General features: G+C 41.0%; 1 protein-coding gene across 3 annotated transcripts in view; it reads left to right on the forward strand.

Moving 5' to 3' along the window:
• LOC115458021 (phosphatidylinositol 4,5-bisphosphate 3-kinase catalytic subunit alpha isoform-like) overlaps positions 1-13044 on the forward strand; it is a 74856-nt gene that overhangs the window by 46669 nt on the left and 15143 nt on the right. For all 3 annotated transcript variants that reach the window (XM_030187783.1, XM_030187785.1, XM_030187786.1), the window contains 2 exons: positions 771-942; positions 5327-5433. In XM_030187783.1, the coding sequence (XP_030043643.1) occupies positions 771-942; positions 5327-5433 (279 nt within the window). The remainder of the gene's footprint in view (positions 1-770; positions 943-5326; positions 5434-13044) is intronic.

The following is a 13044-nucleotide window of genomic DNA, read 5'->3' on the forward strand; positions in this document are numbered from 1 at the left end:
GGGCTCAGCAAGGCAACACACTCTGCTTGACTCTGGTCTGGCTCCCCAGAGTTTCCAGTACAATCTTTAGCAAATAACATAGGCCGGCCTGTGTCTGGTTGGGTCAAAACATGGCTGCAGTTCGCACATAAGTGGTGGAGGCATATGCAGTGGGGCCATCACTGCTTCTCTCTGGGCTTCCTTAATCTAGCAGTACCCTGAGCTTTTATATTTCCTGAACCACGCCCTCAAGACCCCACCCCTCCCATGTCACTTCCCCCTGGGCAGGACTATGAGTTTTAAGGTGGTTCTACCAATGTGAGGGAATGTCATTAAAGGGAGTGGCAGCATCCTATAGACTCTCACACAGGGGGTAATTCTATATACTGTGCCAAAAGTTAGGTGCCTAATTTTTGATGCTCAAACAGAAGTTGTGCTAAAATGAGGGTGAAACAGCAGTCAGGCACCATGTTATAGTAGAGCCGAAAATGGCATGCGCTTGAGGTGGAAGAACTACTACCGGCCAGCGGTAGTTGCAGGTTGCTGCGTGGCAACCGTTTAGTAAAATGGCCCCATAATAAAAACTTGTTCCTGCAACTCTGTCTTCAAAGTCACTATAAATTATGTCTAGTAGGAGAAAGCATTGTATTTGTTGTTATCTGCCAGTCCAAAGGTGCTTGTGTGGTCTGTATGGCCTAGGGCTGGGTAGAGTAGGCCACAAGCCTGTTTTCTCACTTCTAGCAGGTGGCTTCTTTCTCTCACTTTTTTTTTCCTCTCCTGTACTTTTCTAGGTCTGAAATGCACAGCAAAACAGTTAGTCAGCGCTTTGGTCTGATGTTAGAGGCCTTCTGCCGTGGCTGTGGAATGTACCTGAAGCATCTGAACCGTCAGGTGGAAGCCATGGAGAAACTCATAAACCTAACTGACATCCTCAAGCAAGAGAAGAAGGATGAGACCCAGAAGGTATTGTGGGGTGACAGAGAAGTGAGGGATATACTGAGAGAAAACTGTGAAGGGGTTGGAGATCATGAACTGATTAAAGGAGGATGGAAGGAGAAAGGAGCATACCAAATACAAAGCTGGCATTATACCCAAGGATGGGAAGCAATGGAGGGGAATAATATGAAACGTGGTCAGAAGGAGATATTGCCACTTTCAGATATGTAACTTTGTGGCCCTCCTCTTTCCACACATCCATCTCTCCATCTCCAATTCTGGTCCTTATATCTCCAAAAAATATAGTGGAAATAGAAAATGATAAAGGGGATGGCCCACGAGGAAAGGTTAAAGAGGTTAGGGCTGTTGATTTTGGAGAACAGATGGCTGAGAGGAGATATGATAGAGGGCTGTAAAATCCTGAGTGGAACAGGTAAATGACAGGTGGAGTGACTGTGATCTGTTTTTTGGAAGCTTACTTTGTTATTGATGTACTAACTAGTGAGTGCCATAGTGGTCACACTGGATTTTCAGTGGCACTGTGTGGTCAAGTTGCTGCTGAAAATCTGGCCATGGTCTGCTCACCACAATTTAATTGGGCACTAGTCTCTCTTGCCTGGCCAAATTGTTCTATGATATTTCAATAAAGTAACAGATTTAGGGTTATCCCAGTGGAAAAAAGGGTTGCAATATAATACAAAAGAATGGCAGGAGAGGGAAGATGTGACAGAGACATTTAGATACCTCTGTGGTATGAATGTACAGGAGGCAGGCCTCTTTCATTTAAAAGGAAGTTCTGGAATGAGGAGCCATTGGATGAAGGTCTTGTACTAAGCCGCGGTAGCGTTTTTAGCTTGCGGTAGAAATCAGAAAATGGAGGAAGGATCCAACTGAAAATAATAAGAAACCGCATAAAGAATGACAAGTCGAATGCAAAAAGCTGATAAGGAAGGCAAAGGGGGAATTTGAAAAAAAGATTGCGTTGGAGGCAAAAACACATAGTAAAAATTTTGTTTAGGCATATTAATAGAAATCAAACAAAATAAAACATGGAAAAGAAAATAAGATGATACCTTTTTCATTGGACATAACTTAATACATTTCTTGATTAGCTTTCGAAGGTTGCCCTTCTTCGTCAGATCGGAAATAAGCAAATGTGCTAGCTGACAGTGTATATAAGTGAAAACATTCAAGCATTACTATGACAGTCTGACAGGGTGGGAGGATGGGGGACGGGTAGGAGGTATGCATGGGGACATCAAAGCATATCATTGATATTCTAACAGGATGGGTGTGGATAGGTGAGGGGTGGGGTGATCAACAGAGAAATACAGCTTTATGGTTCATAATGGGCTAGGAACCCCAGGTCCTTGTTAAGTCCTTTCTGTTGGGTGTTAAAATATTCAATCATTCTGACTTCAAAGGTCTTACGTTCTTGTATGGTTTTAAAGTTACCTTTCAGGATTCTCACTGTGAAGTCACTGGTACAGTGTCCTGGCCCTGTAAAATGCTGACCAACAGGTGTGGGAACCCTACTGGCACCAGTATTGTTCATGCGATGTCTATGTAAATTGAATCTTGTCTTAAGCATCTGGCCTGTTTCTCCAATATAGCATCCTTCGTTACATTTCTTATACTGAATGATATATACCACAATGGAAGATGAGCAAGTGAAAGATCCCTTTATGTTGAATATCTTTCCTTTGTGGATGACTTTGGGGTCCTGTGAAATATTTTGGCATAGTTTGCAACTGGATAAATTACAGGGAAGTGTGCCCTTCTGTTCCTTTTCAGTTTAGGCATATTAAAAACAAGAAGCCGGCAAAAGAATTGATTGGACTGCTAGATGACCAAGGGGTAAAGGGGGCACTCAAGGAAGACAAAGCCATAGTGGAGAGAATAAATGAATTCTTTGCTTCAGTCTTTACCGTGGAAGATTGGGAGAGAAACCGGTGCCAGAGAAGATATTCAAAGCTGACAAGTCAGAGAAACTGAATGAAATCTTTAAAAACCTGGAAGATGTAATGGGGCAGTTTGACAAACTGAAGAGAAACAAATAGCCTGGAGTGGATGGTATTCATCCCAGAGTACTGATAGAATTGAAAAATGAACTTGAAGAATGTGTCTTAGTAATATGTAATTTATCTTTAAAATCAAGCATGGTACCAGAAGATTCAAGGGTGGCCAATGTAACACCGATTTTTAAAAAAGGTTCCAGAGGTGATCTGGGAAATTATAGACCGGTGAGCCTGATGTCAGTGCCGTGCAAAATGGTAGAGACTATTATAAAGAACAAAATTATAGAGCATATTCAAAAGCATGGATTAATGAGACAAAGCCAACATGGATTTAGTGAAGGGAAATCTTGCCTCACCAATCCATTACATTTCTTTGAAGGGGTGAACAAACATGTGGATAAAGGTGAGCCAGTTGATATTGAGGGGCATAATCGAACGCGAACGCCTATCTCCACGGGCGTCTATGTCCGAAAACGGGTATGTGAAGAGGAGGGACGTTTTTCAGCTGGGCCTTTGCCTTCTTAGCCACCGCCGCACATTGAGCAGAGGGTTTCAACATATCATCAACAATGACACTCTTACTCAAAATGATGCATGTGGGAAAGAGTAACCTGAACTATACCTACATAATGCAAGATCCCACATTAGGAATCACCGACCAGGAAAGGGATCTAGGTGTCATTGTTGATGATATGTTGAAACCCTCTGCTCAATGTGCGGCGGTGGCTAAGAAGGCAAATAGAATGTTAGGTATTATTAGGAAAAGAATGGAAAACAAAAATGAGGACGTTATAATGCCTTTGTATCGCTCCATGGTGTGACCGCACCTCAAATATTGTGTGTAATTCTGGTCACCGCATCTGAAAAAAAATATAGCGGAATTAGAAAAAGTAAAGAGAAGGGTAACGAAAATGATATAGGGGATGGGATGACTTCTCTATAAGGAAAGGCTAAAATGGCTAGGGCTCTTCAGCTTGGAGATGGCTGAGGGAAGATAAGATAAAGGTCTATAAAATAATGAGTGGCATAGAACGGGTAGAGGTGAATTGCTTGTCTACTCTTTCCAAAAATACTAGGACTAGGGGACACACAATGAAGCTACAAAGTAATACATTTAAAATGAATCGGAGAAAATATTTCTTCACTCAATGTGTAATTAAACTCTGGAATTTGTTGCCAGAGAACGTAGTAAAAGCAGTTAGCTTAGCGAGGTTTAAAAAAAAGGTTTGAATATCTTCCTAAAGGAAAAGTCCATAAGCCATTATTAAGATGGACTAGGGGTAAATCCACTGATTATTTCTAGGATAATCATCATAAAATGTATTGTACTGTTTTGGGATCTTGCCAGGTACTTGTAACCTGGATTGGCCACTGTTGTAAACGGAAGCTGAGTTTGAAGGATCTTCAGTCTGTCCCAGTATGGCAATACTTATGAACTTATAAGGTGAATGGGGATGGACTCAGGAGTAATTTAAGGAAATATGTCTTTATGGAAAGGGTGGTGAATGGATTTAACAACCTCCCTGTGGAGGGTGGTGGAGACAAGAAATGTGTCTGAATGTAAGAAAGCATGGGACAAGCACAGAGGATCTCTGAGGGAGAGAAAGAAATTGTAGAGCTTAGTGGTTGGTATGGATGGGTACATTGGATAGGTCATGTGGTCTATGTTTCTATATACCGTCCAACAGAGTAGGGAAGGGATGTAGGACAACCAAATCAGACAGGACTCCAGATGGATAAAAATCCAAAGACCAGATACAATGGACTTGACATGGTCCCATGTTTTGGCAAAAATATGCCTGCTTCAGAAGTCAGGTATCTACATGTGTAATTGCATAAGAACAAAAAATGGATACATGATGTAAGAATACAAAACACTCTAAAAAAGAAACATGAACAGTACTATAATAAATACATGCACAATAAATGAACCATAAGAAATAAAGAGTACAGGAATACATAAAAACATATCTTTAAATATAAATACTCTTAAGAAAGAATCATGTTTCTATGTAAACAGGATATTGGCCTTGTTGGTCTGCCCCAACATGACAATTCTTATCTTCTTATTCTTCACTTCTCTTTCCATTTCCCTCACTATTAATTCATCTCATTTGCATCTCTATAATTCTCCCTTTTGTTTGTTCCCCAACTCTGGGTCCTTTTCCTAATGTCTCCAACTATCACTTACATCTCTCCCTACCTTCCACAATACTCATCTGTCCTTCATCTCTCTCCCTATCTCTCACACTATTTACCCAATCCTTATCTTTCTTTTTCTATTATCTTCTGTCTCATCTCTTCTGCTGCCCCTTCCATACTTCCTTTCTTCAACCCTCTCTGCTCCCCCCCCCTCTTTCCAAACCTGATCACTCTTTCTTCTCCTTCCCCAGATGCAGATGAAGTTCCTGATGGAGCAGATGAGACGTCCTGCTTACATGGAAGCCCTCCAGGGTTTCATTTGCCCGCTGAACCCTGTGCACCAGCTGGGCAACCTCCGGTAAGGAAGGTGCTTCCTAAGCCTTAAATACTTCCATTTGCTTTCTGTCTACGCATTCAAAGTCCTTTAGATCTAGATTGGATGGAGCTAACAAAGCTGGAGAAACCCTGGGAAAATATAAATCATGTTTTGCTGATCTATTCTCACTGTACTCCGTCTTGAGTGAATTCCTTCAAAAAGGCGGTAAATCCTAATAAATAAATAAATAAACATGGCAGGCCCAGAAAAACTAGCAGAGGAGTCTTATTCTGAAACCCTTTTGCCTGCCTTTCACTTTTTAATCTGACTGTGCTATGGGCTGCTGGATTTTCAAAGAAAAACTCTGCAAAGAGTTTCCCTTGTAAAATTGACCTACAGGCCCGTTTGGTCACACGCAAGCTTCTAACTCATGCTTAAAGTTACCCTCCCCTTGACACCAAATTTGAAGAAAATGAAGCCCTCAGTATTGGATGGATTGAAGATTATACATCTGATGTAACAGTCCTCCATCTACAGTTCTGCCACTGGGTGGTGCTGTTTCACTATCACATTTTCAATAATGAGGGACAGGCAAGCTCTGCAAGACTCCAGGGAACCTGCCAGTCTCCAATGACTGAAAATACCCCACCCCTCTACTGGCATGTCAAAAATGCCCCTCCGCGTGTGTCAAAAAAGTAGGAAGAGAAGCCGTATATATGCTTACATCTACACACACATATGATCACACACATGCTTAATCCTGCAGGAGGGGTAGGGTGATGGGGAGGTGGGGGGGGGGGGGGAGGGAGGGTAGGGAGAGAAAGGGAAAGGGGGGGGGCTAGAAACATTAAAAGTTCAATGATAACATGAGCTATATGTGCTTCACTGGATACGGTATAGGTTTAATTTATGGGTATCTCCTGGGGAATGTGCTGAATTTGAACAGTTTTTTTTCATTAAAATTGAGGGGGGGAAACAAATTCAGAAAAGGGGATGGGGATAAAAATGATAAAAGTTGGATGATGGTTTAAAATACTTAGCCTTACTGGATACAGTTTATGTTTGACTTGTTTATATTCAATAGTGAAAATGCCAAATTTGCACGGTTTTCAATGAAAATGTTGAAATATAAAAGCAGAGGGGAAGGAGGGAGAGTTAGGGGGGATGGGAGAAATTGTTAAAATGATTGATAATGGACTTTATCATTGTATTTCTATTTTGAAAGTTTGATGATGGCATCTTTGTTTATGCTAGATATTGGATGTAGTTATTTTTGTCTTCATTGAAATATAAAAGTAGGAAGAGAGTTCCAGCTAGAAGCAGCTTGGTATGGTAATGAAGATTGATGAGGGCGCAGAGCCTTCAATTTACAAACAGAAGGAAAATCTAACAAAAATAGATTCCTAGTGATTCTGCTATGATTCCTATTCAAAACTACAAAATGATTAATTAAATAACTTGGAGAATCTCCATGGAAGACCTTAAAAGTCAACACCAAGATCTTAAATCGTAGCCAGGCCTCCATAGGAAGCCAGTGTAACTGTAACATATAAGGAGAAATGGCATCATATTTATTTTACCGAGAAAATAATCCTAACTGCAGCATTCTGTACTCTCCGCAATTATATAATTAAAGATTTCGAGCAACCAATATAAATGGAATTGCAATAATCCAATATGGATAAAATTAAAGACTGTACAACTAAATGAAAAAGGGATAGCTCAAAATATTTATGAATAATCCGACGTTTTTTAAGTCAATAAAAAGATTTACTGGACACCTTATGTATCTGAGTAGCGAGAGAAAGGTAACTATCGAATTCTACTCCTAAAAATGTTGAGAATGTATCAAGAGTTATATCAGAATGACCTATTTTTAATGGTGGGATTATCTTTCAAAAAAGCTAAAGGAAACTCGGTCTGGTCTTTATTCAATTTCAACCTGAATGCACGTTTCCAGGTATCGACTGCCTGCAAACAACTTAATACATTAGTCTCATGAGATGGGACAACACTTTACAAAAACAGAACACTGTACTAGTGATTTCATGGTAAGAATCCTGAAAGGTAACTTTAAAACAATACAGGAACATAAGACCTTTGAAGTCAGAATGATTAAATATTTTGACACCCACCAGACAGGACTTAACAGAGATCTGGGCTTTCTAGCCCATTATCTCTCTATATAAAAGGCAACACCAACGTTCTATGAAGCCTCCAGCCGGAAGTGTGAAGGGGGCGAGATATCCGGTTTCCCTATGAGTGTCTGCCCCGCCCTCTCTGTAACACAGTCAGTGAAGGAAAACAGCAGAGCACGAAATCAAATCGCTGGCTCTGTAACAGTGAAGGACTCAGAGGGGGGAGGGGAGAGAGGCCAGAGGTCAGGGACACACACACTCCCACATGCACACAGAAGAAAACATTGCTAGCCCCCCGTTTCATTTGCATCAGAAACGGGGCTTTTTTACTAGTAAGCCATAAAATTGTAAATTGTACTGCTTTGTTTGACTGCCCCCACTTGACTGACTGTACATTTGTCCATTAGATTGTAAGCTCTTTGAGCAGGGACTGTCCTTCTATGTTAAATTGTACAGCGCTGCGTAACCCTAGTAGCGCTTTAGAAATGTTAAATAGTAGTAGTAGTAGTTTGTTTGACACTCTCCTGTCTCCATGCATATCCCCCTGTCTCACCCATCCACCTCCACCCCACCCTGTTAGATTGTCACTGAAATGCTTTGATGTCTCACTTACATATACTGTCATCTACCAAGATTTGCTTATTTCCGATCTGATGAAGAAGGGCAACCTTCGAAAGCTAATCAAGAAATGTACTAAGTTATGTCCAATAAAAAAGGTATCATCTTATTTTCTTTTCCATGTTTTATTTTGTTTGATTTCTATAGATTCTACATGGAATGTTGCTATTCCACTAGCAACATTCCATGTAGAAGTCGGCCCTTGTAGATCAGCAATGTGGCCGCGCAGGCTTCTGCTTCTGTGAGTCTGACGTCCTGCACGTATGTGCAGGACGTCAGACTCACAGAAACAGAAGCCTGCGCAGCCTTCTACATGGAATGTTGCTAGTGGAATAGCAACATTCCATGTAGAATCTCCAATAGTAGCAACATTCCATGTAGAAGTCGGCCCTTGTAGATCACCAATTTGGTCGCCGCATCTCAAGAAAGATATAGTAGAATTGGAAAAGGTGCAGCGAAGGGCGACTAAAATGATAGCGGGGATGGGACGACTTCCCTATGAAGAAAGACTAAGGAGGCTAGGGCTTTTCAGCTTGGAGAAGAGACAGCTGAGGGGAGACACGATAGAGGTATATAAAATAATGAGTGGAGTGGAACAGGTGGATGTGAAGCGTCTGTTCACGCTTTCCAAAAATACTAGGACTAGGGGGCATGCGATGAAACTACAGTGTAAAACTCTGGAATTCGTTGCCATGGTGAAGGCGGTTAGCTTAGCAGAGTTTAAAAAGGGGTTAGACAGTTTCCTAAAGGACAAGTCTATAAACCACTACTAAATGGACTTGGGAAAAATCCACAATTCCAGGAATAACATGTATAGAATGTTTGTACGTTTGGGAAGCTTGCCAGGTGCCCTTGGCCTGGATTGGCCGCTGTCGGGGACAGGATGCTGGGCTCGATGGACCCTTGGTCTTTCCCAGTGTGGCATTACTTATGTACTTATGTACTAATCTCCAATGGTATCTATTTTACTGTCATAGTAATGCTTGAATGTTTTCTCTTATATATACTATCTGCTACCACATTTGCTTATTTCCAATCTGAGGAAGAAGGGCAACCTTCGAAAGCTAATCAAGAAATGTATTAAGTTATGTCCAATAAAAAAGGTATCATCTTATTTTCTTTTCCATGTTTTATTTTGTTTGATTTCTATAGATTCTACATGGAATGTTGCTATTCCACTAGCAACATTCCATGTAGAAGTCGGCCCTTGTAGATCAGCAATGTGGCCGCGCAGGCTTCTGCTTCTGTGAGTCTGACGTCCTGCACGTACGTGCAGGACGTCAGACTCACAGAAACAGAAGCCTGCGCAGCCTTCTACATGGAATGTTGCTAGTGGACTAGCAACATTCCATGTAGAATCTCCAATAGTAGCAACATTCCATGTAGAAGTCGGCCCTTGTAGATCACCAATTTGGCCGCGCAGGCTTCTGCTTCTGTGAGTCTGACGTACATGCAGGACGTCAGACTCACAGAAACAGAAGCCTGCGCAGCCTTCTACATGGAATGTTGCTAGTGGAATAGCAACATTCCATGTAGAATCTCCAATAGTAGCAACATTCCATGTAGAATCTCCAATAGTATCTGTTTTATTTTTGTTACATTTGTACCCTGCACTTTCCCACTCATGGCAGGCTCAATGTGGCTTACTTGGGGCAATGGAGGGTTAAGTGACTTGCCCAGAGTCACAAGGAGCTGCCTGTGCCTGAAGTGGGAATCGAACTCAGTTCCCCAGGACCAAAGTCCACCACCCTAACCACTAGGCCACTCCTCCACTGTTGCTACTATTTGAGATTCTACATGGAATGTTGCTATTCCACTAGATGTCGGCCCTTGCAGATCACCAATGTGGCCGCGCAGGCTTCTGCTTCTGTGAGTCTGACGTACGTGCAGGACGTCAGACTCACAGAAACAGAAGCCTGCGCAGCCTTCTACATGGAATGTTGCTAGTGGACTAGCAACATTCCATGTAGAATCTCCAATAGTAGCAACATTCCATGTAGAAGTCGGCCCTTGTAGATCACCAATTTGGCCGCGCAGGCTTCTGCTTCTGTGAGTCTGACGTACGTGCAGGACGTCAGACTCACAGAAACAGAAGCCTGCGCAGCCTTCTACATGGAATGTTGCTAGTGGAATAGCAACATTCCATGTAGAATCTCCAATAGTAGCAACATTCCATGTAGAATCTCCAATAGTATCTATTTTACTGTCATAGTAATGCTTGAATGTTTTCACTTATATACACTGTCAGCTAGCACATTTGCTTATTTCCGATCTGAGGAAGAAGGGCAACCTTCGAAAGCTAATCAAGAAATGTATTAAGTTATGTCCAATAAAAAAGGTATCATCTTATTTTCTTTTCCATGTTTTATTTTGTTTGATTTCTATAGATTCTACATGGAATGTTGCTATTCCACTAGCAACATTCCATGTAGAAGTCGGCCCTTGTAGATCAGCAATGTGGCCGCGCAGGCTTCTGCTTCTGTGAGTCTGATGTCCTGCACGTACGTGCAGGACGTCAGACTCACAGAAACAGAAGCCTGCGCAGCCTTCTACATGGAATGTTGCTAGTGGAATAGCAACATTCCATGTAGAATCTCCAATAGTAGCAACATTCCATATAGAATCTCCAATGGTATCTATTTTACTGTCATAGTAATGCTTGAATGTTTTCACTTATATACACTGTCAGCTAGCACATTTGCTTATTTCCGATCTGAGGAAGAAGGGCAACCTTCGAAAGCTAATCAAGAAATGTATTAAGTTATGTCCAATAAAAAAGGTATCATCTTATTTTCTTTTCCATGTTTTATTTTGTTTGATTTCTATAGATTCTACATGGAATGTTGCTATTCCACTAGCAACATTCCATGTAGAAGTCGGCCCTTGTAGATCAGCAATGTGGCCGCGCAGGCTTCTGCTTCTGTGAGTCTGATGTCCTGCACGTACGTGCAGGACGTCAGACTCACAGAAACAGAAGCCTGCGCAGCCTTCTACATGGAATGTTGCTAGTGGAATAGCAACATTCCATGTAGAATCTCCAATAGTAGCAACATTCCATGTAGAATCTCCAATGGTATCTATTTTACTGTCATAGTAATGCTTGAATGTTTTCACTTATATACACTGTCAGCTAGCACATTTGCTTATTTCCAATCTGAGGAAGAAGGGCAACCTTCGAAAGCTAATCAAGAAATGTACTAAGTTAGGTCCAATAAAAAAGGTATCATCTTATTTTCTTTCATGTTTTATTTTTGTTTTATATCTATTGATTACTTTTGGAGTAAAAGGGATTAACACTGAGATATCATCAGCATAAATATAAAACTGTAACTGTAGAAGGTCTAAATAAACCGCTCAAGGTTGATTAAAGTGTTAAACAGTGAAACCCCACGCAGTCCATCCCAAGAATCAGAGAGTTCACCTTGCATCTTCACCCTATATCATCTCATTAAAAAGCCCTGAAACCACGATAGAACAGAACCCTGAATTCCAAATGAATCTAAAGGCAAAAGCAAGACACTGATCAACTGGATCAAAAGCACTTGACAGGTCAAATTGAACTAAAATAGAACTCTGACTTGTACGTAGCAGCTTCTGACCCGATGACACCAAAGAACAGACCACAGTCTCTGTGCTAAAGCCTTGGCGAAAACCTGATTGAGATCTGTGTAGTATTTGAAACTTATTAGAAAATATGTAAACATCAATGTGCAAATATTCTAAACAGATAACAACATAAAATGTACAGTACTATCCAACATATATAAAAATGTAATAATAATTTATATATAAACTGGATGATATAAAAAATGCTCACAATAAGTAATAATCATCATAAAAAACAATGATAAAATACAAAAAACAAACAAAAAAAAAAACCCCAAAACCAATTAAGTAAAAAATACCAAAATTAAAAATCAAAATGAACTCCTGTCTGTGCTTACAGGGAAAAAATTCCAAAGAGGGGGAACAAAACCTAATAAAACTAAAAATATATAACACAATAGGAATAGCTAAATGCAAAGAATGGAAGAACCTGCTTCTATCTATACACAACAACTGATCATTATACCAAACAACTGTTCTTAGCACTTAATCAGTTGTTGTGTATTAGTAATGATTTGACGGCTGAACTTGAGACTTTTTCTTCTCTGGACTATCTCTGCTTTGTTTTGGCTGCTGCTTGTTGTGTTTCTGTAGAGTATTTTGCTTCTGTTTTTGCTGCTCTGGAAGAGATTGTTGAGCCTGTTGAGAGGAGCGAAAGCTATCTGATGGGATATAGGGAATGAGAAGGTTCGATAGATAATCTGGAGCTGTGGGAGAGAGATCTTTACATACTATGGTTAGAATCTTTCATTTAATGCATGCAGATATTGGGAGCCAGTGCTCAGAGATTAACAGAGGGGGATATGTGATCGAAACATTGAGCATTATGAAGAAGTTTAACTGCTGTGGATTGTTCTAGTTGGAGCTGCTCGATTGAGGGGTCCTTTTACAAAGGTGCGCTGAAAATTGGCTTGTGTTAGTGTAGGCGCGGGTTTTGGACGTGCCAATCCATTTTTTAGCACGCCTGTAAAAAAGGCCTTTTAAAAATTTTCCCGAAAACGGACATGCGGCAAAATGAAAATTGCCGCTCGTTCATTTTGAGTCTGAGACCTTACCACCAGCCATTGACCTAGTGGTAAAGACTCACGCAGTAACCAAGCAGTAATGACCTACGCGCACCCGAAAAGAAAAAATATTTTTCAGATGCGCGTATTGGACGAGCGCCAAAAGTGAAATTACCACAAGAGCCACGCAGTAGTCAGGCAGTAACTCCATTTTGGCGCACATTGGACGCATGCAGATGCTTATGCGGCTTAGTAAAAAAGGACCCCTGAGTGCTTGCCACTTGCTG

This window comes from Microcaecilia unicolor, chromosome 14 (genome assembly GCF_901765095.1).
Source record: "Microcaecilia unicolor chromosome 14, aMicUni1.1, whole genome shotgun sequence".
NCBI classification, from domain to species: Eukaryota; Metazoa; Chordata; class Amphibia; order Gymnophiona; family Siphonopidae; genus Microcaecilia; species Microcaecilia unicolor.